Here is a 26,076-nt window from a genome sequence, read left to right as displayed (position 1 = left end):
TCTCCCGGTTTCCTCTTCAGATGTCATGGCCAGTTCTCCGATCGCCATCACCCGAACCTCTGCTCTGTTTCCTTCTCCGTTTCCCTTCTTGGACCCGAAGCTGTCGAAGAGCTCTGTTGATTTCAAAAGCTTGCACACTTTTTTTTGAGGGGGCCCCCCGCATCTTTAGGTGTGTGTTTCTAGGTGTGTTCACCCTCTGTGCAGCAAAACCCCATAGAAGACTGAAAGAGGACTCTGTAGGAATGGGGGCTTGAGTTGGGGGACTTAAGTTGTACCTCTGACTCGACTTGGGTTGGTTGGTTTTTTTCCAATAATGTGGACTCAACTCAGAACCCGCCCACTCCTTTTTTTTTTCCCTGGGGTAAAAAGTTGTGTTTCATAGGGGCTCAAACTTGAGATTCGGGACTTGGTACCCAAGACTTGAACTCGGGACTCAGATCCAAAGGCTTGCCAGCATCCCTGGGCCACTGGTGATCGGGGTCAGAGCTATTCCAAACAATGGGGACCACCTTTTACAGGGGGGATTATATGGAGAAACTGAGAGCTGGCTGGTGGCTTTTGGAAAACGGCTTATCACCCCACCTCACCCCCCCACCCCAACTGGTCCCGAGGCCGGGAAGAGCCCCAGAAGGCCCCTGGCGTGCAGGCCGCCTGTTCTCCTGGCTGGGCCAAGTTGCCCGTTCCCAGCCAGCCAGCCAGCCGAGCGCTGGGCTGTGGTGGCCGAAGCTCCCATCAATAGGCAGCCCGCACACCCTCGTTCTCCCACCATTGCCATGGAAACCGCCTGAGCCACTTCTCATTGGTGTGCCGCCAGCGCACGGCACTCTTGCGAGCTCCCTGGCAGCAGCAGCAGCCGCCCGTCAACGGCAGTGGTGGTGCTGAGTCCCCAGATCGGAGAGCGGAAGATCTCGGGCTGGAGAGCCCCGGGGCACCCCTTGGCTTGCGCTGGGCCGCTCTCCGACCATCTCTGCGCATGGGAGCATGAGAGAGAGAGAGAGACCTCTGGCTGGGCAAAGCCTCCGACCGGGCAGGACGCAGGCCCAGAAAGGGACTCAGATGCGCTGGTTCATGTCAGCGGAGAGACCGGGACAGCGCTGATGTGCTGAAGCGCTCCTCGGCTGGAGATCTTGCTGCTTTTCGAACAGCGAAGAGAGGAGGGTGTCTGTCTGTCTTCTTGTCCTCCTCTGCCCCTCGGCTGCCAACCCAGAACCAGGATGGGGGCCATGTGTGACCGTGGCGGTGAGCCGCCCTGCCAGCCCTCCCCGTGCCCGTGGTGAAGAAGGACCCAAGCTCCTCGAATGACCGCTTTTTGGTTGCGCATGGGGATGCCCGCCCGAGGGGCATCCTGTGGCATCGGCAGACGGGCCTCCTTCCTTACCAGCCCCCTCAGCCTTGGCGCAGCCGCTTGGGCGTTCAAAGGACTCGCACCGCTGCGCCTTCCCCAGCATGAAAAATCAAGAGGAGGCCCAGCCCTCGGGAGAGGTCGCCTGTGGCTCTGGGCATGTCTTGATCGGCACCCCTGAGTCTGATGGGCAGGGTCTGGGGGCCATGCCAGAAACGGAGAGCCCCCCGGGAGACCCTGGGGCACCGCCAGCCCCAGAGGATGAGGTGCTCTCTCAGGGAAGCTCGCCGTGCTCCTCCGAGGCCACACCAGAGAGCACGGGGCCGTGCGCTGCGGAAGGAGCCAGCTGGGGCCAGGCGGATCCCTCGCCACAGGTAATCAAGGGGGCGCTGGCATGCTTGGAAGGGGAGGCCAAGTCTTGTCATGCATCTGGACTGTGAGCTTCTAGTGGAGAGCCTCCATGTTCCACAGCAGTCTATCTGTCTGCCAGAGACGTAGCAGGGAGGGGCAGAATGGGGAGGTCCGGTCGTGACATTCCAGGAGCATCCGGCTGTCCACTCTCAGGGACAGATCACTGGGAATGGTGGCTACTTGGTCTTCCCCAGGAGGGCTTGTCTTATATTTTATATATATCTTATATCCCTAAATCAATGTTTGGGGTCACATTGGGGTGTGTGTGATCCGTCTGACCCAGCATTTGCACACTGTGGCTGTGCCCTGCAACAGGAAGGTGTGGTGGCAGCTGCTTCAAGGATTCCTGTCTTTGAGGGGGGGGGGAATATTAAACACATGAAGAATCTGCAAGCCCCCAAACCTCCATGTCTAGGAACAGTATATCTTCACCTCCTGCAGATCAGCAGGAGATTGACGCCTACAAGCCCTTCAAGGTAGCACTGGCTTTCTTTGGGCTGGAGACAGGATCCTGGGGCCGGTTTAGAAGGATCTTTTCTCTGATCTTACCCATTTTTCTTGGCTTCTCGTCCCCTATCTGATTTCTGTTTTCCTACTGTCCCTGTGTTGCCCGAAGCAGGCTCCCGTTCTGTGCAATAAGACAGCCAGTGTGCATTGAACCAACAAATCCTTCCTGCCAGTTTTTTTTTTTTAACTGGAAGCCGTTTCCTCTCCTCGCCAGCAAACCTGTAGCTGGGAAGAAGAGGATGCAGTAAAACGGCTTCTCGCTCTGAAGTCTGAACGGAGGGAGGGGGCCACCATCTTTTCCACACTGCGCTGTTGCTGCAGTGCCAGGAGTCTCTGGAAATTCCTACCTGCAGGGTTTACCTCCGTAAGGAAGGTCCTGTGGGCAGGAGAGAGGAAGCCAAGGAGGGAGAGAGGAGGAGGAGGAGAAGTGGAAATCCAAGTTACTAGCCCTTAAGCTTCACGGCACCCAAATATCTCTCTTATCTTCCAGTGGTTCATGGAAGCCATCAGCTTGGCTACCTCAAAAAGAAGGGTGCTGTGTGAGACCGGTGATCGGTCTCCTGCAGAATGGCTTCCTTCCCCTCTCTAGGATACTGCTGCTCTGATGTAGCATCAGCATAACACATTTCCAAGGTTCAAACCAGCCTGCCTCCAGCTCTCATGTGGGTGTCTGTGATCGATGCCTGGTGGCATTACACATGTTCACTCTTGCACAAATCAACCTCTGTCTCTGCTACGGCCACATCCAGAGCCGGTCCTCCCGTGAGGTAGGGTGAGTCATCTGCCTCGGATGCCGGTTTTTTTCATGGCCGGGGGGGGGAGAGACAGCCCTAAAATGGCGAGTGATTCATCTCTTCTCTTTGCCCTTCTGTCAGCCGGGAGAGGCTGAGATCCTTTGGGGGGGGGGGACTCCCTGCCCTGAGTCTCCCACTGGGCTTTCTTGGGCCTTGGTTCCCCCTGATCCCCTTTGATCCCCTCTGATCCCCTTTGATCGTTGGCTGCCCTGCCTCAGGGGGCAAGACGTTTGGAGTGGGAGCCCAGAGGTCTCTCAAATAGATTGTTTTGGGGCACATGATTTTATTTGTATGTGTGAAGATTTTAAGGAATGCATCTGCATTCCTATTTTTCCTGCTTGCTATCCTCATTCCGGTTGTCATTCTCATCCTGCAGCCGCATTGGTGTGTGCATGTGTGCCCGCGCACATGGCCTCAAGGAGGGTTATTTCAGGCCAGCTTGTGAACAGAGGCTTGGTTTCCTTTCCTCTTTGCTTTTTTTGGGGGGGCGGGGTTTTTACGCTTTTTAATATTTATATAACACCTTTCCTCCAACAAGCACGAGGCACACGGCTCTTCCTTCCCCTACTTTATCAGCACACCGACCTTGTGAGGGAGGTCAGGCTGGGTAAGTCTCAACACATTTCATGATCATGGGGGGGTTAGAACCCAGATCTCATGGCTAATACTCTCACTGCTACTCCATGCCATAGCTTGTTGGTTGACTGGTGCATGGAGGGGGGCTCAGAAGAGGGAGATTTTTGCTAGATGATTACCAGGGGTGGGAGAGAAGCCCCTGGACTAAATCTTTCTCCTACCACGTGAAAGATCCAGAAGCAGCATCTGTGTGATTCAGTCCCTGCTTTTGCGGCCTCATCCATCTGCTCCCGGCATGTCTTTTTCGAAACACTCCTTCTGGCCTTTTGCAGCCGCAGCTGAGGGAGTGTCGCCCACCGGGCAGGGGCCAAAACCACAGGTGTCATTGTTTCTGGAAGAGACAGCTGGAGAGGGGTCATTTCAATGCAGCCTGGCTCCATGATACAGCTTAAGAACATCCGAAAGGTGCTAAATCTTTGGTCCTAACGGACCAGCATTGCCAGCTCTGATCGGCAGCCGCAGTTCTCTCGGTTTTAAACCTGTACGTATTGCAAATCCTGCCTGGGAACCTCCGATATTCCCGGATGCCCTCCTTTCCCAGATCGACCTGGGTTGATCCCACATTATCTGTAGATCAGTTGTGTTGAGGTGGGGATCAGCCTTATTTTAAAATCTACCCCAAGGTACAGTACAATATTTCAGAAATAACTGGAATAAATTAGGAATAAAATGCATTCTTCCCTTGCAGACCCTGATGGTCCTGTGGGCTGAAATCTTTTACTCATTTTTTCATTAGAGAACCCTGTTGATATTCGTGGGGCTTACTTTAGAGTAAACCTGTCTGGGGGGGTGTTATATTTTCAGGACAGGGTCTTTTCTCGAAATCAAGGGGGAACAGGGGAACTTTTTTACGGGTTCGGCGAGAGGCTGTTTGTCAAGAAGGTGAATTTAAGAGATGCACTGGGGATTTATTTATTTAAACTATTTTGACCCCACCTTTTTCCTTAAAAAGGAGCCCAAGGTGGCTGACATCATTCAAGGACAACATTGAATAGCTAAAAAGAGTAAGTCTACAAATGTTTGTAAAAGAATCAAGCAAAAATCACCATAAAAGGGTCGACACCCTCAACCCCAAGAACATTCAAAATAATAAGCCTAATGCGATTATATTTCAAGGAACAGGCTGGCCCATTGAAGCCCCAGATGCTTCTTATTTTGAAAACTTTATGTGATGGCCAAAGGATGCTGATGCAGGTACATTTGTCTGATGTATTCAAGAGCTCCCAGGGACTTTAGAGTTGTGGTGCTTTGGTCAACAGCTTAAACCAAAGGGGCTCCATTTCCAGTGGCCCAGAGATTCCATGGCTCTCCCTGGGACTTTAGAGTTGTGGTGCTTTGGTCAACAGCTTAAACCAAAGGGGCTCCATTTCCAGTGGCCCAGAGATTCCATGGATCTCCCTGGGACTTTAGAGTTGTGGTGCTTTGGTCAACAGCTTAAACCAAAGGGGCTCCATTTCCAGTGGCCCAGAGATTCCATGGATCTCCCTGGGACTTTAGAGTTGTGGTGCTTTGGTCAACAGCTTAAACCAAAGGGGCTCCATTTCCAGAGGCCCGGAGGTGCCATGGAGCTTAATGGGGGGGTGTCCATTCCGACTGTGCCCCCCCCCCACAACCGGTCTTCTTTTGGGCCCTTTTGCTGAAGCTTCCTCGACCGGCTGACGATTTCCAAACCCTCATTCATTTCTTTGGCTTGGTGTCTGACAGTCCTCTTTCTGTCCTCGGTGAAGTTGGACTGGGAAGGGGGGGGCGCCAGGGGTCAGACCAGCTTGCTTATTATGTAATGCCACCAGTGCACTTTGGGAAGTAATGCAAGATTTTTTAAAAAAAATTAAGAAACTGCCGCCGTTGAGACCAAGGGGACTCTTATATAATACAAACCATGTGACTGAAGGCATGTTAGAGCTTGTTTTTAAAACGGGACAGTTGCAGGCAGAGATGAGTTATGGTTTCCCTACAGGTCAGCGATCCTGGGAACTTATTCATAACCAGAGCTGGGCGTTGGTTTTCTTTTCTCCTCTCCTCTCTTTTTTCTTGGTCTGCGAGTCTCAGAACAAATTTATTTCCAATAGGAAGGGCTGAGCTCGGATGGACCCAATGTCAGGGCTAGTTTCCCTGGGCCAGCAGTGGGCTGGACTAGATGACCTTTGGATGTCTTTTGGATTCCACGATTCTCTGATTCCTGGAGAGAACTTGAGGGTCTGGGAGTTATAGCCCAAACAAAAAAAGTCAAAATTCCAAGATCTGGGAAGAAAGGAAAGTGTGCCCTCTTTCCCACCCACCCCCCTCCCACAAATGATGTGCGTAAAGAGAGAAAGGTCCTCTTTAGAGACTTCATGGTGTCCAGAACAAATTAGAAAACTCAATTCTGCCCTTCTGGATGGGGGCAGAGGTCCTTCTAACCCATTTCCCTGCAGGAACAGAATGGATTTTTTAAATATACAGTAATAATAATAATAATAATAATAATAATAATAATAATAATAATAATAATAATAATAATAATAATAATAATAATAATAATAATAATAATAATAATAATAATAATAATAATCATCATCAACAACAACAACAACAACAACAACAACAACATCATCATCATCATCATCATCATCATCATCACCTTTGAACTGCAGAGCTGGAAGGGCCCCTATGGATCACAAAGTCCAGCCCCAGTCAAGGAGATATAGGGGGGATTCAAACTCCCAACCTCTAAACCACTGGTTCTTAACCTTGGGTTACTCAGGAGTTTTGGACTGCAACTCCCAGAAGCCTTCACCACCAGCTGTCCTGACTGGGGTTTCTGGGAGTTGCAGTTCAAAAGCATCCGAGTAACAAAGGTTAAGAACCACTGCTCTAAACCACTAAGCTTTCCAGCAGTTCTATTTCAATTCAGTTTCTTTTTGATCAACACTTAACCACTATCCACAAAACCAGAAGGTGGAAAATCAGATTTACCCACCCTTTCATCTTGGAAGAATCCTAGACCAAAATCTTGTTGCGTCGTTTCGTAAATAGCATTTGAGGAGGCCCATTGAATGAATGGGGATTTACTGTGCTAAAGTAAATCGCAGTTAGGGCAGGCCCGTTTAGATCCGTGGAACATACAGAGCGGGTTCACAAAGGGATCGGGCCTCCTCTAGTGCGATTTACTGTACTACGCTAACCATAAAATATATATATGATTGTACTATAGAATTGGAAGGGAACCTACAGGTCATCTAGTCTGACCCCGCTGCTGATGTAGAAAATGCAGAACCGCCTGTGTTGCAAACTCGGTGGCTGGTGTTCGGAGAGAATACCCCTTTGTTTCTTAGCTCGCTGCGGGATTTAGAGAATTGACAGGCACATCCAGAAAAGGGAATCCCAAAAAATGCACACATTGGAAAAATGTGCACATCCTTTATTCTGAAATGGACCAAATGAGGGACTCTGGAGCATCTTAGGCTGATGCCACTGCCTCTAAACAGCCCAGAATCTGGTCTTCTCTGAGCAGCTGACCTTTGCCCAGCCTGGCTTTCATAACTGCTCCCAGAAATATACACACCAGGAAGTGCATGCAAAAAAGGGCATGTATTTTATGAAAATATTGTGTGTGATATGAACTCTCTCAACCTAATGGTGTGAGGCTGCTCAACAACATTTGAAGAACGCCTAGAGAAAACTAATATATATATTAATATATTTCGAGAGACCCAAACAGGGGAACCTGGCAGAAGTGTTCTCTTTAAAGCTGGACTAAGGGACACAGAGCCCATGTTGAACTCCATCTCCCATCTGCCCCCACCTAGTGGGTAGGCTGGCTGGACCTGCAAATGATGGGAGATGGAGTTCAACACCATCTGGAAGCAGTGGAGGCTTGTGACGGATTTAGTTCTAGTGACACCTCCATGCCGGGTTTCTAGCCGAACTCTACATGAGCTATCCGTTGTTTTGTTGGCACGTTCTGACCTAAATAGTTGTCCATTTTAGGCCAAAAATAAGGAATCTGGGTTCTTTTTGTTTAACATCAGGTTGAGAGAGAGACCCAGATAAATCCGCTGCCTTCTGAATGTTCTACTTCTAAAGGTGATCTTGACCCCCTTGTTAAATGTTTGCCCCACATTTATGGGGCTGAATGGGTGTCTCTTTGAGTCATTATCCTCTAGACGCCTTTGTGTGTCACTGCTTTTCCGGAATCAAATGGCCCACGCTGTCGTAGAAGCCAGCATCAATTAGTCCCCGCTCGGTGAGGTTTGACCTTGAACGGAACTACGTTCGGAAAGCGCTTGTCGGTGGCGACGCGAACGCTCCTTGCCCGTTTAACAAAAATGCAAACCGGCAGCTGTCACGAGTGCGAGTTGGCAGTTTTTCAGCATCTTCTCCTGCGCTGGCAAAGATCTATCGTTACTTCTGGTACTAGAGTATTTTTCAGCAGTGAAAGAGGGAGATTCCGGTTTTGTGCTTATTGGGAGTCGTGAATTGGGGTTTGCTACATTACGATATCTTCGTCTCGTTTGGCCTCAAAAGGGTACAGATGCTTCTCGACTTTGGAAAAATGACTATTCCTCTCTCTGGGAGATCTGTTTTGGAAAAAAAAAAACTGGAAACATTGCGGAAATCCACTTCCCTACTGGAGCTTCTCTTCTGAAATGTTTTTAGTTATTTATTTAAAATATTTTTATTCTGCCTGTCTCCTTAAAAAGGACCCCATTAGCTCGAGTGCTTATTGAAAGCACCGATCCAGGAGGCTCTGACCACGGATATGAAGTTGAGCGCAAAGTGCCAGCGCTAAACTTGACTCCGGGGAACAAAGTGAGACTAAAAATAAATCACGTTTTGGAGAAGGACAGAAAAATGTGGGGAACGTCTCTGTGTTAAACAAGATAGGTCATCATACGTACAGTGCAAGGAAGTGATTTTCAGATTATGTCCACCTACCACCCCCAAGGTTTTGAGTTCTCGAGAGCTCCTCATCCACCAAAGATTTTAACGATTTAAAGATGAAGAGGTCTTCCCCCTTTGCTTGTTTCAGCCAAAATTTCAACCACACCTTTTTAGAAGTAGTTTGCCTCTTCAGCTATGGGACGAAAATGACATTAAACGAGGACATGAGTATCCGGTGTGGTTTAGTGGACAGAGTAATGGACTAGGGCTGAAGAGGCCTGGGTTCAAATCCCTGCTCAGTAATAGAAGCTCACTGGGGGTTTGGTTCGGAACAGTTAAAAACCTCTTTTTAAATATCTCATTTGCCTTCAAAGCCCTGTTAAGATGGCTCTAAGTCAGTTCTGACTTGATGGCACATCATGCTGGATAGCTCAGTGAGTTAGGGATCTGGTTAGGAGTTCGATTCCCCCACGGTGCCTTGTAGGAGAACAGCCAACCTGGGTGGCCTTGGGCTAGCTGGACATAGTCCCTGGGCGCCCCCTCAAGAAGAAGAGGACGGGGAACCACTTCCTTGCATTCTCTGCCTAGAAAACCCTGGAAAGGGTCTCCATAAGTCAGAATTGTCTTGATGGCATATGATTATTATTACTAATTTTATCGGAGTAATCTATTGTTCCGCTGCTTCTTGTTGTCATTAAGGCAACATAAGAGGTTGCTGTTTATTGACTGGAGATCTGGGGGAGGAGTCAAGGGGTGGGGCCAATAGAAGTGGGTGGGGGCAATAGAAGTGGGTGTGGCCAATAGAAGTGGGTGGGGCCAATAGAAGTGGGTGGGGCTAATAGAAGTGGGTGGGGCTCCTGGACAAAAGACAACTGTCCAACCCACATAACCTGTTTCTGTGTAGGTGACAGATTCTTTCTCTTTCCGCCCTTTTCTTTTCCAGTATGGGGTGACCTATCGCTGCCTCTTGCGCCAGAATCAGGTCCTCCTCACAGCCCTGGAGGAGCTGCAGTCCCGCTGTGCCAGCCTGAAGAAGGAGAACAACCTTCTGGTGAGGGAGGCCGCTCCTTTTTGAACACCACTAAGTCTCCTTGCTCCGCAGATCCCAAGCTTCCTGACTGTTGCCTTTGCTGGCTGATGGGAGCTGGAGTCCAGCCCTGCCTGCCAAAATCATGACCCACTGAAGGCTTCCACTGAAACGAGTGGACCTGACGGCCATGGGCAGAAAGCCGTGCCTCTGCTCCGGCTTTTGGTCCACTTTTTGCAGACCCAAATTAGCACCTTGGAGAGCACTCTTTCGAAGGGCAGGCTAGGGCCTGGGGAGAAATTGGCATCCAATGGATCCCTGGGCAGCGGGGGGGGGGGAGTCGTGTTGGCATCACCGCCAGCGATTTCTGCCCACGTGATTGCCAGAGAGTTTTTCTGTCTGCCAGGCAAACGGCGGGCGCCTCCCTGGGTTGTCCAAAGGGGGCTCACGAGGTGCTCTTTCTTCTTTGCCGCTCAGCGCAAGACCTGCTTCCCGGAGACGCAAGAGAAAGTGAGACACCTCAAGCGGAAGAATGCTGAGCTGGCCATCATCGCCAAGCGCCTGGAGGAGAGAGCCAGGAAGCTTCAAGAAGCCAACCTCAAAGTGGTAAGGGCCACACGCTCGCGGCCGGCTCTGGCGTCTTGTGAACAGGATAGAGAACCGAGGCTGTGCAGTGTAGTGGTTAGACCTACCCTTTCCCCAATTGAGGCATTGAGGTTACCTGCTGTATCTCTGGATGATCTATTGCTCAAATTTTTTCCTCCTTCCCCTCAGTTTCTAACAGGGGCTGATCGTTTGTGAAGCAGCCCCTGCATTAAGTGGGCGAGCAGCCACCTTGGATGCAGAGATGTGTCAGGATGATCAACTCTTAGAGGGATCTGCCTGTCAGGTCTCTGTGTGAGTCCCTGCTCTGAGCTTGCGTCCAACTAGCATGAGCAAGATCATGGGTCTGCATGAAGCGTGGTACCTTATTTGCTTGCTTTAGAACACAAGCCTCAGCAGAAAGGCTCAGAAGAATCTGCCTGTTGTGTCTCTCAATGATCGCCGGCCCTAGGCTCGCCACTCTGGAGAATCCATGAATTGTCTCGTTGATGAACCTAAGAGCCTTTGAAAGCTCTACAGCCTGCCTTCACGCTGATTGATCCAATAATCCTTCTCCGATGCAGGTGAATGCCTCAGTCGTCATGAAGGGCTCGTGCGCGGGTCTCTGCAAGAAAGCACTGGCCCGCCAGCGAGCCACTGACCTGCGGGATCAAGCCACCGCCCTGCTGGCCAAAGACAAGCAGATCAAGGCCCTGCAGCAGGAATGCCAGGAGCTGCAAGCCAAAATCACATCCGGAAAGGTGAACGCTTGCTCTAGAACGCGCTGGAGTCTGGGAAGGACACGCTGAAAGGGGCTTGTCGTCAAGCTGCTTCTGACGTTTGGGTGCTCCTACAGATGAATGACCTCCGGAAGGTCCTGTTCAGGTTTTGCAAACTCAAGGTGGTGGCTTCCTTTATTGAGTCTCTCCATCTCACATTCGGTCTTCCTCTTTTCCTACGACCTCCCACTTTCCCCCAAATTACTGTCTTTCCTAGCACATAGTGACTTCTCATGATGTACCTGAAGTACGACAACCTAATTTTAGTCATTTGAGCTTCCATAGTGACAGACTCCTTTAGACCTTGGTTTTCCCAGGTTCATATATTTTTGTCATTGTTACATGCCATCAAGTCGCTTCTGACTGATGGCAACCGTATGAATGAGCCATCTCCGAAATGTCCTCTCCCGAACTGCCCTGCTCAGCTCTTGCAAACTCAAGCTTGTGGCTTCCTTTAGGGCATCAGTCCATCTCGTATTAGATCTTCCTCTTTTCCCGCTGCCTTCCACCTTCCCCAACATTATTGTCTTTTCCAGAGAATCCTCATTATTTGCCCAAAGCCCGTGGTCTTGGTCTCCAGTGACTATAATATTTTTTACATTGGCTTTATGTGAGGGTACTAACAGACCTACCACCCTCCCGAACAAAAGTCAAAGTGCCTGCGCATAGAAAAGCAGCATCTCAGGGAGTCTCCATGTGTCAGGAATCTGGCTTAACCACCCTGGCCTTAGATCAAGCCCATGAGGACTAGAGCCACCAGTTTCCTTTAACCTTCCTGCTCCTGTGCCTTTAATGGTGGAGGCTGCTTCTGCATAAGGAGTTGTCTTTACAGCTTGTCATCTCCTCCCCTGAAAAGGCCTTTAAAAAAAAATCCTAATTCCAAGCCCATCCGCCTGCCTATTTAGGCCATTAACTTAGTTTCCGGGAAGTCACGGAATATTAACAAACATTAAAACTTCTGCGGAGGAGATGCATGTGAAGTCACAGGGTGTAATTTTTCAGGACTGGAGATGTAAAGGTGGGGTTTGACCAGGTAAAAACCTCACAAGCAGGCAGGGGTTCTGTTTGAGACAAAAGGAATGTAATGAAAAATGAACCCACCCACCCCCCCCGGCTTGGGAAGGATTTCCTTTACTTACACAGTTTGAAGCAGATATGGCCGAGGAATGCATTGATGAACGGAACTCTAGGAATGCATTGATTCACCACCTTAAGATTTGTTTGATCCAGTGACTGGGCTCTTTTGCATCTTTCCAGGAGATTTCCCCGCCTCTCCTGGACTTCCATCACCTCCTCCGGGAGTCTCAGAAGGAGGTCCTACGGCTTCAAAGGCAAATAGCACTGAAGAATTTCAAAGCTTCCACGGGCTCTCCATGTGGACGGGGTTCGAGAGATGCCTCCGGGGCTCCCTCAGTGGGTTTGGGGCCACCCATGGCCTCCAGGGCCACCACCTGCCCGAATGGCTTTTCTCCGCCAAGGGGGTCACGGGTTCGAGAAGAGCTGTCCCCTGCCACGGAGGCAGCAAGCAAGGTAAACCGTTTGGCCTGGTTTCATAAAATCTTGGTCGTTGTCATTTTCATTTCATTTCTAAGAGAGGCTGCTTGTTGAATTTTCTGCTTTGGGTGTCGGAGAAACTTGAGGAGCCCAGTTCCTTGACCTGGAGAGGGGGGTGAGGCCACTCACAAGTGCTCAGCCCCAAGGCACAAAGAAGTTTGCTAAGAGAGGCAGGAATCCAGCAGGATTAGTCCCGCATGAGGGTCCAGCTGTTTGCTAGGTTTCTTGCGTTGCTCTTTGTGAAGGCAAACTGCATTTGCTCTCCGGTGCACTTTGTGCATGCTCAGAAGGTATCATGAAATATTATTTCTGATCTAAATAAAAGTCAAAGCCATAGGATGTGGTTAAAAGAGACAGCAATGGGGTGAGGTTAATCATGTCTGTAAAGCACTTCTCTTGTCCAGAAATGTGGGATTTCCAGGTTGGCATTAAGCCAACAGTCAGGTTTCTAGTCCTTAATGCGCGGTGTCCTTGTGGGTGGCGAAGGAGCTTCAGATGTGGTGAGAAGGACATGCGCGATGAAACCCCCAAAACTAGAGGGGGCTATAATATAGGAGACAATCCTGCCGGCCTAAATTTACAATCTTGGTGTCACCAAGATTGTTGTAGAAAGAATCAAGAGCTGTGGGATCCTTTATAGGATTAACACATTTATGGTGAAAGTGCTTTTATGGATAACCCCCCCCTCCGGTAGAGACAATGTATATGCTCGCTTTTTGGACTACAAAAACTAGTCATAGCTGCTGGTAGAGGATTCTGAGAAATGTAGTTTTAAAAAGTGTATTTTCAAAAATTTGGGTTGTACCCCATACAAACTAGACCAGGTACAAAGGTACAGTAGGACCCCAGTATCAGTATCCATGGTTTCCCTTATCTGTAGTGTGAAAATATTAAAAATATTTTTTAAATCCAGAAAAAATTTTTTACATGTATTACCAGAACCAGCCAGTAGAAGGAACCAGAGACAAATACTTGTTAGTGAAGAATGCATAGCGTGGGCTCTGGTGCCCTCTAGTAGTCAGTTCTGGTAATGCATGTAACCATAATTATTTCCGTTTCTTCTTTTCTTTTACCATGCAATGTATATCACATTTGCTGTTATCCACGGTCTTCAGTATCCACGGTGGCTTGGATCCAATCCCCAGCATATATGATGGCCCTACAGTATATATATGCACACACCATTGCATCTGATGAAGTGAATGGCAGTCCACTCAAATTTCTGCTCTCCTCAATGTGCAGTCTTTTAACTGCCACAGAGCTCTTGGTTTCGCATTTCTACCTGGGTTGCCTGGCTGGGGATTGTCAAGAGAGGGAAAGGCAAGTCAGAGGCCTCGCGTGTCATGTTTCTCTCCCAGGATCCTGCACTTGCTGGAGGAACCAGGCGCCCTACTTCCAGTGCTACCCGTAACAGCGATCGGATCCCACCTTATGCGCCTGCGGAATCATGGGATATATAGTTTGCCTTACCCTTTCTCACTTTAGGGAGCTCGCCTCGCCTTCCTGGAAGCAAAGCCGCGAAATCTAAGCCCTGCGTTAGACCACGTTAGTCCACATAGAGCCAGAGCAGTTACAGGCATCGCCAAAGTAATTCAATTAGTAATTCCACACACACCCCCAGCGTGTGTAACGAAGACCAAACCACGCCAACACAACTCCTTTTCAGACGAACGGAGGGAGACCCCCGCGAGCTTAACAGCCTGCGATCCGCCCAAATCCAAGCCGAAATAAATCCCTTCCTTGCTCTTAAAGGGCCCTTTTTGGGTTTTGGCTACAGGGCCCCGTTGCTCTAGTTTTGGGGTGTACGACGTCACCTCTTGGAAATCTTTTGAGTGGCTAGGACAGGTTCCATCATCCCCCAGTTATGTTGATCGGGGGATGCTGGGTTGTGTAGGACCCAAGGAGGACCCCCCCCCCCGGGCGGGCGGATTCCCGCGCGCAATCGGGCGGCCGCGCGTTGCCCGGAGCACGTGCGAATACTAGTCACGGGTCCTGGGTGCAAGGTTTCCTCCCCCTCCCTCCTCCTCCTCCTCCTCCCAGGACTGACCCGATCCCCGCCTTCCCAGCCGGGCTGTTCCATTGCTGGCCTCAGAGGGGCCGAGGAGGAAGGCCGGCTCCTGGCTCCGCCTCTGTCCGGCAGTGGTTCCTCCCGCCCGCCCGGAGCTCTCCGTGGTGCTGAAACGGGACGAACCAACGCCGGCCGCAGGTAGGAAGGGATGGCGCGCAGGTTGCGCACACCGGGGGCGGCGGAGCGCGCAGGGGGGGCGGGGTGTGTGCGATCGAGCCAGGGGCGCAAGGAAGGAAGGAAGGAAGGAAGGCGCGCAGCCGCAATCCACCCAGTTGCGCCCCCCCCCTCCGCAAAGACAAGGAAGGCCTGCCTTGTGGATCTCCTTGTCCCAGGCTTCCAGAGCTGGCCACTCAAGGCTCTGGGATCTGTCCCGCTCCGCGTGAGGTGCCCCTGAGCATGTGCAGAGTGCAAACAGCAAGAGGAATTCCTCTGAATGAAGGCTGGGTTGTATGCCTGTCTCCTGTGCATGGCCACAGTGAAACTGCTAGTGGGGTCCTACATCTCTCCCCCCACCCAGATCCTCAAAGCCCTGGGACGTGCTGAGTCCCCATGGGATGGCCCTGACCATGTGCAGAGTGCAGGCTGTAGGAGGACCCTTTCCTGTCAGATCCGTTATTTATTTCTCATATTTATACTATACCACCCCATTCGTCCAAAGGACTATTCTGGGTGGTTATAGATAAAAGCTACACTGTTTCCCCGAAAATAAGACAGGGTCTTATATTAATTTTTGCTCCAAAAATGCATTAGGGCTTATTTTCAAGTGATATTTTATTTTACAGTCCTGTCATCTTCTTCTGGCTGATGCACAAGGGTGGAGGGCAGGGTTTCACTTAACTAGGGCTTATTTTTGGAGTAGGACTTATATGACGAGCATCCTGAAAAATCATACTAGGGCTTATTTTCAGGTTAGATCTTATTTTAGGGGAAACAGGGTAAGTAATCAGCAGTAAATAAGAATTAGGACATTCAAGGGAGGCACCAAAGTGCAATTTCCACAAATATATATAATAATTAAGAACACAATTGCATGGATAATCTTGGCCCTGGTTGAGGGTCACTTCTGATGACAACCCTAATAGAGTTTCTAAGAATACCAAAATATTTAGGATGTGGTTTTGCCCATTCAATATAGGCAACCCTATATTAAGAAACCTTTCTAGTTCCTTCAGAGCTGGCTTAAGTCCCCCACACCCTGTTTTCATAGCTGTGGTCTCCATTTGGACTGATGTTTGACATGAGATACAGAAAAATATATTTTAAAATACTAGTATTCAGCTGGGCCAAGGCGGGCCCTAGAGGAGCGCAAGCTTTCGACGCTTCCAGGTCTCCTAATCTCTGGAGAGGTTCCAAAATGGCAGGAAGAGGTGACTTTAAAGGCCTGGGTTTATACGGGATGGGCGTGGAAGGTCTTTGCAGCTTTTCAATTTTGTTTTGGAAAAAGTCACTCTAAGGTTTCACAAAGAGCAACCCTTAAGAAAGCAAAGAGGAAAAAGAGGGTAGAAGAATCTTGGTCTTCCAGATTTTTTCTGGGGGAAAAATAAAATCCAGCAGGCAACTCAACAGTTGCCCCCATCTTGGCTGAAGCTCCGATGGGCATCATTTTAGCATATCTGCAAATAATTGTAGATGCAAGACGATGTTAAAGAAATGGCAGTCAGGAGGGGTTGTGATTTTAGTTTGACGCAAAAGCCACAGAGTTTTAAGTGTTTTATTTGCCATCTTCAGGGGTGCTATAAGGTTTCTTGTTGTTCAGCATCGGCTCCAAAATAGATAATATAGGCAGCCCATGATTAGAGCTGAAAGCACATTCGTGTTGAAGAGACATGACTCAGATACTCCTTAATGTCTGACGAATCGGACCCCAAAGGTCACCCATGTTTCAGTCCAGAAGGCCAAGAATAAAGTGTCTAAATTATCTGAGATGAGAAAAGCAACCATGCATTCAGATGCTTTCAGCAGTTTAGGAACTCCTTCTCTTAATGACGGGTTGTCTGTAATTCTTCTTTCTGCCCAAGGCTGTTGGAAGTTCAATGGATTAGCTTCCCTTAATAGTTGGTGGGAGATGAAGTCTCAAAAAATAAAGTCCCTGTTCAGGGTGGTGTGATATCAAGGATGCGTTGGACATTGTGGCAAAATTCAAAGAGCCACAAAATCTGTGGCATTCTTTTTTCTCCCTACTCTTCTCTTGAGTCCAGCTGAGATTTTTCTCCTTTGCAGACAGCTCTGGGAGTACTTCATTTGACCCAAAGACGGGTTGGAGACAAAAGTTCCTTCTCTGTAAAAAAGGGGGTCACTGCCACCACCCCAGAGATCAAACATCAGATTCAGCAGCTGGTGAGTTGGGGGGTTATGTTTAGCTTCATGGCATCCTTACAACATTTATATCCTATTGACCCACTGACTCAGTGTGGATTTGGTGAATCAACTTTGCCATAAGTTCTGCTGAATACATTTCAACTTGGAATCTATGGGGATGCCCCTTTGCAGAACTGGTCTTGACTATTTTATTTTATTTAAGATATAATTTATTTTATTTTATTTAAGATATAATTTATTTCATTTTAAATTTAAAAATTTAAATTAAATGATGTATTTTATTCTATTTTGTTTTATATAAGATATGTTATTTTAAATTAAAAATTAAATTAAATTATGTGTCTTATTCTATTTTGTTTTCTACAAGATGTAAGTTATGTAATTTTATTTTAAATTAAAAATCAAATCAAATAAAGTGATATATATATATATATATATTGTTTTAAATAAGATATAATTTATTCTATTTTATTCTAAATAAAAAATTAAATTATATTAAGGGATATATTTTCTTTTGTTCTATTGCCCCATCCTTTCATTGCCTGCTTTTCTGTTTCGATTAGGAGTCCGAACTCAGGAGGAAGCGAAAACAGTGTGAAAACCTTGAATATGAAGTGAGGAAGAAACACAGGCGATATGCCGAGCTTGTGAGTGACTCCTGCGCATCGCTTCTGGGGGTCCCACCAGCCCCACCTTCTAGGTCCAGGGGTCCCCCCCCACTTTCTCCTTGGCAGGAATCAGAGGCATGCTCCCCCTAAGAAAGGAGAGGCACCCCAGTGGTGGGATTCAAATAAATTAACAACAGGTTCTATGTCCTAATGATAAATAAATAAATAAATAAATAAATAAATAAATAAATAAATAAATAAATAAATAAATAAATAAATAAATAAATAAATAAATAAATAAATAAATAAATAAATAAATAAATAAATAAATAAATAAATAAATAAATGCCCAGGACATTTTTTAAAAAAGGTACCACATAAGCAACAGTCTTATGTGGTACCTTTAACTTGAAAAAAATCATAGTAAAATTAGGACGGTTGGGTGTTTGACTGAAGCGGTCTCACCCCAAAACTTTTCCCCTCTGTGTCCTGCCCTCATGACTTGTCAATCAGCCACCCCTCTCTGCCTCGAGGCCATGAGCTTTCCTCCAGTGACGTCAAGGACTCATCCTCCCCCCCCCTTTCCCCCATTGATGCCTCTGCTCTTTCCAGGGCTTTATTTCTCTCACCCACACCCCACCTCAGACGGCTCAGTGTGGCGCAGTAAGGGAGGCAGCTAATTGCACCCCCTCCCCCCCCGCTCGTCGCTGGTCACCTGGCCCCTCCTCCTTCATTCATCTCAGGCCAGCAAACGGTTCTAAGAACCAATAGTACATTTAGGAAGCGGTTCTATAGAATAGGTGCGAACCTGCTGAATCCCACCTCTGAGGCACCCCCTCTGAATCATATATTGTCAAGCTCTTTATTTTTCAATTCTGTGAGCCACCTTGAATGCTTTTAGGTGGGGAACAGATATTTTAAATAAGTAATAAATAAATAAAGAGGGCAAGAAGAAATGCACTTCTTGTGGGCTCCTTAAAAGCGACAGATTTATATTATTACGAGTTTACTGGGCAAGACCCCACTGTTTCAGATGCAAAGAATGTGCTATTCAAGCGAAAAGTTTGATCTTCGAGGAGGGCTCAGGGTTGTGGGAATACAAGAGAGTAATATGGGATAGAGAAAACAGAGTTGCTATCATTGAGCTTTCCAATGCTGGTTAGCAGAGACAATCCCAGCCATCGTAAGGTGCCAAGAGATAACCTGTTTTAGTCACAGCCGGAGGTAATCTACTGTGTCCCATAGTCTTTTTGGAAAAAACATACAGGGTATGCACAAAACTCACAACCCCGTCCCTTCCAGTCAACTCATTTTTTTTGTTTTTGCAAAAAAAGCCACCATCCCTGTTCACACCATGGCTTGTTGCCTGGAATTCATGAATGTAAACCCTTTACAGACAGAAAGGACTTTCTTTTATTTCCCAGGGAAGGAAAGTTGGTTAGATCTCGGGCTGTGAAGTCGGAGGTTAGAAGTTCGATTCCCCCACCAGTGCCTCCCTGATCAGGGCTAGACTGGATGACCCAGAGGGTCCCTTCTGGCTCTGCAGTTCAAAGGTTAAAGGAAAGTCTGGCTATTTATTTCCCAATATAGGAGATCCAACTTCAGGAAGTAAGAAGCGATAATGCCCGGCTGTCTGAGGAGAACGCTTCGCTACACGGACAAGTGGAATGGATAGAGAAGGTAACCGTTCTGGATGCACGCCGCCCATTCCAATCTAAGCGCCGTGCGAGCATGGGAACGCACAACAACCCTGCAAAGCAGCTCACTTTCAGTACAATAGCAAACCCAAAGGTCCTGCTGAAAGCAGGTTTGTCTGCTACCCTTTGCCTTCTCTTAAGGAGGGAGGTTCCAATAAAATCTGCATCTTCCGACTGGTACGCCGAAGTACAAATTTAGGAGCTGGGCCGTCCAGTTGCTTCGGACCGACAGTGAGGCTGGCCCGTTTTTTGAGGGAGTTGAGATTTCAAGAAACGGTTCTAACTCTGGCCCCCTCAAGGCGTTTGTATGGCCTAGTGGGAATTCGAGCCCTGGCCTTGTGCATGCCAGTCCACAGAAAAGGCCACGCAGAAGAGAACATGGTGGGCTCCTTTGCAGCAGCATCTAGAGAAGTTCAGGTGCCATTTCTTTCCCTCTGCCCAAGTGGAATTTTCCTCACAAGCTGAGCTGCTCAGGTCCATTTCTCTTCCCTCAGGTTGAATCTCAGAATGCTGACTTGAGGCTGCAGGTGGCCGTGGTGACCGAAGAACGGGATTCTGCTCTCCAGAAAACCCAGGAACTGCAGACCAGGCTGGAGAGCATCGGGCAAGCGCTGAAGGTTGGATGGGGCTAAAAAGCAGCCTTTGGTAGCACCATCTTTTTCAGCTGGCTGGAGGGAAAAGGGTTGCAACCCTCATAGCTACATCTGCCGGGGCTGGGAGACTGGGGAACTCCCTGTCACTGGAGCCTAGGCTGGTACTGGCTGAGCTCTCCTTCTTTTGCTGAGCAAAGAAGCATTTTTGCTTAAGCCCCTTTGGCAAATTAAGCCAGCATGATGTTAGGGAAGTTCTCTATGAAAAGGTAAAGGTTCCCCTTGACATTTAGTCCAGTCGTGTCCGACTCTAGGGGGCGGTGCTCATCCCCATCTCCAAGCCGTAGAGCCAGCTTTAGTCTGAAGACAATTTCCGTGGTCACGTGGCCAGAGCAACTAGACACGGAACACTGTTACCTTCCCATCGAGGTGGTACCTATTTATCAACTCACATACTAGAAATGGTTAAGTTGCAACACAAGGAAATAACATATATACTGCATACGTAAAACCCCTTTCATGGGGGTTTGTGCTGATAATGATTAAAACAAAAGAACTATCAAAAAGCCCAAGGTTAAAATTGAGAAGAATCAGAAAACCAGATGGTGCTGCATGCAGGGAGAGAGGTATTGTTAAAGTATTTTTCTGGAAGAGCGGTGGTTTGTAATAACCCCAGGATTTACCGGCTAGAATCCTCTTGTCAATTTACACTTGCAGAAAGGAAATTGCTTACGTTTTGGCAACAACTTGACGAAGAGCTGGTTGCATTCCTGGCCATGCACTTGATTAGGGATCGCGTATGGATCCAGGAATGCAACCCCAGCGCCTTGTTCATGAGTAGCTGTTAGCTGCCCAGGTGAATAGTCATGGTGTAAAGCACCTCTGTCCTGTTCATTTTTCCAAACTTTCTTATTTCCGATCCATTTCACATTTCACTGGCCTCTTATCTTTGATCCATTTCACACTCTACCTGCTTTTTATCTCTGATCTATTTCACATTTCACTGGCCTCTTATCTTTGATCCATTTCACACTCTACCTGCTTTTTATCTCTGATCTATTTCACATTTCACTGGCTTCTTATCTTTGATCCATTTCATACTCTACCGGCTTTTTATCTCTGATCTATTTCACTTTCACTGACTTCTTATCTCCAATCCATTTCACATTCTACCTGCTTTTTATCTCTGATCTATTTCACTTTCACTGACTTCTTATCTCTGATCCATTTCACATTTCACTGGCTTTTTATCTCTGATCCATTTCACGTTTCACTGGCTTCTTATCTCCAATTTATTTCGCATTTCCATGACTTCATATCTCTGATCCGTTTCACATTCTACCTGTTGTTTTTCTCTCTCTCTGATCTATTTCACTTTCACTAGCTTCTTATCTCCGATCCGTTTCCCAATGGCTTCCAAGACTCTGGTGTCCAAAAGTTAGGAACTGGTGTTATTTTGGGAAACAACTCTGCTTTAAAGCACACCCGGTGTCCTTCTTTTCCAGCACATGAGAGATGTCGCGGAACGAAGGCAGCATCTGGAGCTCGAACATGAGAAAGCGCTGCAGGCCTTGCAGAAGAAACAGGAAGAAGTCAGGCAACTCCAACAGGTGAGCAGTTGTGCGAGAGGGAGTACCTTCCACTTTTGGGCTTGTTTATCCCAGGCATGATCCCCCCATCAGCTGAAGGATCGCAAGCAGCAGACTTGGGGCTGTCCATAATGCACCCCCCCTCCGAATGCAAGCCATGGTGTACTTCCATACCAACAACCCACTTCTAGCAATAGCTGTCTTCACCAGAAACAGGTATTTTGTATAGCTAATGGCTCTTAATTCCTCAGTAGACCAAAAGAGGTTCTTTGCATTGCAGCAGTATTAATTGTTATCCCTGTCTGAAAATGACAGGAGGAAAGTAAATAGGGTCATAAAACCTCTAAGAGATTCTGGGGAAATGCCCTAAGAGGCACCTTAAAAGTTCCTTCTGAAAGTAATTACGTGTGACTCATTACACCTAAATAACATGGGATTATTCATTGCACTGGAAAGTCACTTGGATGCTTCTAGTTACAGTGCTGTTACTGAAATATAAAACTAGTTCCGTGTGACAGTGCTGTTTGTAACTAGTTACATCTGAGGTCTGGTGGGCATACTTCTCTGCCCCTGGAATTCCTTTTAGACTCAAAGCTAACAATGTACTTCTTTTAAAATACATTGAAAAATCTATCTATCTATCTATCTATCTATCTATCTATCTATCTATCTATCTATCTATCTATCTATCTATCTATCTATCTATCTATCTATCTATCTATCTATCTATCTATCTATTTATTTATTTGCACCCAAATTCACATCTGCCCTGTTTTTAGCCATTATCATTTCCATGGGCTAATTGAGACTCCAGCGTTGCTGTTGTGAAACAGTTGGGAAGGAGGAGCCCTCAATGAGCTGTTCCAAATCACCCATAAATCCTGATCCACCCCCCCCGCAGTGCAGAAGCTAGAGCGCTCAATAATGTTAACCAGCCCATTTAGCTAAAATGGGAGCGGAGCTTTTAACCCGTTTTTTTCTACCCTTAAATCCAGGCCCAGGCTGAAGCGCGGAAGGAGCATGAAGGAGCTGTCCAGCTCTTAGAGGTAAGACAGAAGGGAAAAGAAAAGATGTCCAGACTGAATGAAAGGCAACCTTTGAGTACAGTCCATGGGCTATCTTTTGAAGGAAAACAGAAATATTACATGGATGAAAAAGCACTGCCAAAAACTCCCTTGATGAAGAGGAAGGAAACGGTAGACCTAAAATAAGATAAATAGGGAACTTATAAAACAGACGGACGCTGGTTGCACCAGTGCTGCCGGTAGGGGGGGGGAGTGAATCCATTGGGGGGTTTGCTCCGAACTTTACAATCACTGTCCCAGGTATTGAAACCCTTGTTCAGAGTGGATTCAACACCTCTGAAGGGCCTGGTTAAAATTTGGTTCTGATCAGAAAGTAGATGCGTTCGGTTTTTCCACCTTGAGATGTTTGGCTCAGGACAAAGCTGATGACATGTGGCTGACCTTATCTTTTCTACTTGTCTCCCCCCCCTCCCTTTTGTATTAACAGGAAAGCCTGGATTGCATGCAGGTACTCCTAATTTCACCATGTCCTTCCAAAGATCCTCATCCTCGTCTCCCCTGCCTCCCTTGAATTCTGTCTTCTTCCACAGAGGAGTTTGGAACAGAGAAATTCCCCCCAAATTTCCAGCAATTTTGCAAACATGGGGAGAGGGGGGAAATATTAGAGAAAACCAAATACGTTCCGGGTTTTGTTGGTCTCTGTTGCAAACGTGACCCACCCTATAACAGCTAACACCACCAAGCAAAAACAAACTTTTGAGTCATACAGAATTCTTCCTCAAATCTGGACGACTTGTAACCTATTTAAAGAGATACTCACCACTGCTAAAGGCTAGAGTAATCCCAACAAAGTAAAGCCTCCATCAAGACCATGGCATTTGAATCCTTGGCATTTGATGGTGGGTTCTAAGGGATTTTGTCCATGTGCCCATTCTGTCGTCTTCCAGGAAGGGCAACTTGCTAGGTGTGGTATGAAAGAGATTTTCCTAGAGAGACCCACCTTGTTTCACCTTATCCAGATTCCTCTTTGGATTTTTAGATTCTGTTCCTGTGGACTTGCCCACACCTTCAGCTACCATATTTTTCTGTGCATAAGACTATACTTTTTTTCTAAAATCTTTAGACTAAAAATTGAGGGTCATCTTATACACTGAAGTAAGCTGAGGAGAAAAAACCAAGTGGAGTAGAAAGCAGGGATCAAAGTGATCCTGCAGGGCTTTGAGCCCTGCTTTCCCCTCCACTTGTTAAGCCTTAGCAAAAGGAAAGCAGGGATCAAAGTGCTGTAGGATCGCTTTGATCCCTGCTTTCCCCTCTGCTTGCTAAGTCCCATGGGACTTAGCAAAAGGAGAAGGGAAGGATCAAAGCAATCCCGTGGCTGTATAAGGGGGAAAGGGATCAAAATGATTGTGCAGTCATTGAATTGCTTTGATCCCTTTCCCCCTTCTTTTGCTAAGCCACACGGGGCTTAGCACGAAGGGAGAAAGCAGGGATCAAAGCCATCCTGCAGCACTTTTGATTCTTTTTACCCTACATTTGCTAAGCCCCACGTAGATTTCTTAATTTTGGGTTAGAAAAGTGGGGGGCGTCTTTTACATGGGGGAGTCTTATACACAGAAAAATACGGTAATTTTTCCCTCCTGGCAATTCAGGCCCGTGTGAGGGAGTTGGAGAGCCAGTGCCAAAGCCATACAGAGCAGTTCAACTTTCTCACTCAAGAGCTCAAGCGGTATCGCCTGCAGACAGTGAAGATTGGGTCCCCGCCTTCCCCTCCGCTAGCGATGCCTGAGGTTGCCTTTGCCACCTGCTGCGCATCTCCTCCTCAGCTCTTGGAGGACATCAAGGAGAAAGGTGAGCCCATGGAGGTACGCCTCTCTTTGCTATCATTAGAATCATTCTTTTTTTAAAAAAGAGGGAAACCGAGAGCTAATGATGGTCACCAAAGATCTGAAAATGGAAAGCTTTATCCTAAATTTAAATAATAATATTTAGTTCCGTCTAAATATTAGAATGAATTCCCAGACAGTTAAAAGTGGAATGAATTAGTTTGGAAAATGAGAGGTTTTCTTTCATAGGAGGCTTTTTAAAAAGAATTTGAAACCTACAATGTCTCTCTTTCAGAAATACAATACGGCCCCTTTATCCACAGGATGAGTATCCACTGATTCACTTATCCACGGCCTGAAAATATCATGTTTCCCTGAAACTAAGACAGGGCCTTATATTAATTTTCGCTCCAAAACACGCCTTAGGGCTTATTTTCAGGGATGTTTTTTTTTCAAGTACCACAATCTATGTTTATTCAAATACAGTCATGTCATTTTCTTCTGGTTGCTACACAATGGTGAAGGGCAGGCTTAACTAGGGCTTATTTTTGGGGTAGGGCTTATATGACATGCATCCTGAAAAATCATACTAGGGCTTATTTTCAGCTTAGGTCTTATTTTCAGGGAAACGGGGTATTAAAAGAAAAATCCTAGAGGCACATATTTCTAAAGATGAAGTTACCAGAATTGGCCATTAGAGGGAGACAGAGACCATGCTATGAATAGCGTTTGCTATTAAAATAGTGTTTGCTGTCATCCACATTTTTCAGCATCCACAGGGGACGGATGGACTTGGAACTGATCCTATGGGGATAAGGTGGCCCTACTAAAGTGTAGTTTTAGATTTAGTGCCTCATTGCCTGGGATTGGACTAAATGACCCTTTGGGACCCCATCTGACTCTGCAGTTTTATGGGTCTATGCAACCTCCCTTCTGCTCTTCCTGGCCTAATGTGTCGTGTTTGGGTTTCAGGTCCAGAACGTGTCTCTGTGTCTCCAAGCCACTGCCTCAAAGTTCAGGATGAAGAAGGGGAAGGCGTCTCTCCAGCGGCCCCTCGGCACCCGAGCCTTGTGGTCCCTTCCGTGGCCAGAAGTCCAGATATTCACCTCCTTCCCGTGGCCTCCAAGAAAGCCATCAAGAAGCTGGAGTCTCAGTCGAGTTCCTCGCGGTCAGAATCCATACCCACCACCAGCCCCAAATCTTGTCCAACTCCCGAGGTGAGTCCGAAGCTGGAGATGGGGTTTCCAGTTTTCCATTTCGACAAGCCCAAGAGGGCCTGAAAGCATGTGCAGAGTGTTTTCCCCTACCTAGCGTAAGATTTGCTTAGTAAAAAGCTGGTCCCACTCTTCTGATGAAAGAAACCAGCCTCTGATAAGAAACCCTAAATCAGCGATAAAGTTTGGAAGGGACGCTATGTGTATCTTGCAGCTGATGGGAAGACCAAGGGACCCATGCCTTGCGAAAGACGATCAGTTTTGATTCCCAAGCTGCATTGCAATCATTTCAGGTTTTAGGATCAGGATGCATGCCCTTGCTTCTCTCCTCCTCGTGTACAGGCGATGTTGAGAACAGCGAGGAAATGTTGCATGCTCTCAATAAGAGTTCTCTCCTTGGCAAGAATGACGTTTCGCACAAATGAAGCCTATGATGGGTTGCTTGCATCTTTTCCTAATTGTCATGCTGTTTTTCTGCGCTCTTTCCTATATATCTAGGAAACCAACAACATTTAGGGAAACTGTAGAGGTCTGGAAGCTGGAGATGAGGAAACCTGGGGGCCTTAAGCTCTCTCACAGGTGTCCTATTGTCTGTGGGGGTGAAAAAAGCTAAATGTACAAGCTACTGTTTTTGAAAAAAAAACGGTG

The 26,076-nt window shown here is 47.3% G+C and overlaps 1 protein-coding gene across 5 annotated transcripts in view; it reads left to right on the top strand.

Moving 5' to 3' along the window:
* The first annotated feature begins 1,357 nt into the window (after positions 1 to 1,357).
* The window catches only part of TSPOAP1 (TSPO associated protein 1), a 41,999-nt gene continuing 17,280 nt past the window's right edge, over positions 1,358 to 26,076 (top strand). For all 5 annotated transcript variants that reach the window (XM_078379399.1, XM_078379396.1, XM_078379397.1 and 2 more), the window contains exons 1-14: positions 1,358 to 1,716; positions 9,497 to 9,604; positions 10,058 to 10,186; positions 10,747 to 10,923; positions 12,199 to 12,471; positions 16,784 to 16,900; positions 17,446 to 17,529; positions 19,081 to 19,170; positions 19,682 to 19,804; positions 21,283 to 21,387; positions 22,362 to 22,412; positions 22,879 to 22,899; positions 24,041 to 24,239; positions 25,187 to 25,431. In XM_078379399.1, coding sequence (XP_078235525.1) covers positions 1,447 to 1,716; positions 9,497 to 9,604; positions 10,058 to 10,186; positions 10,747 to 10,923; positions 12,199 to 12,471; positions 16,784 to 16,900; positions 17,446 to 17,529; positions 19,081 to 19,170; positions 19,682 to 19,804; positions 21,283 to 21,387; positions 22,362 to 22,412; positions 22,879 to 22,899; positions 24,041 to 24,239; positions 25,187 to 25,431 — 1,992 coding nt within the window. In that variant the 5' untranslated portion in view covers positions 1,358 to 1,446. The remainder of the gene's footprint in view (positions 1,717 to 9,496; positions 9,605 to 10,057; positions 10,187 to 10,746; positions 10,924 to 12,198; positions 12,472 to 16,783; positions 16,901 to 17,445; positions 17,530 to 19,080; positions 19,171 to 19,681; positions 19,805 to 21,282; positions 21,388 to 22,361; positions 22,413 to 22,878; positions 22,900 to 24,040; positions 24,240 to 25,186; positions 25,432 to 26,076) is intronic.

This window comes from Pogona vitticeps, chromosome 7, assembly GCF_051106095.1.
Source record: "Pogona vitticeps strain Pit_001003342236 chromosome 7, PviZW2.1, whole genome shotgun sequence".
Taxonomy (NCBI): Eukaryota; Metazoa; Chordata; class Lepidosauria; order Squamata; family Agamidae; genus Pogona; species Pogona vitticeps.
This window is presented reverse-complemented; position numbering and strand designations above follow the sequence as displayed.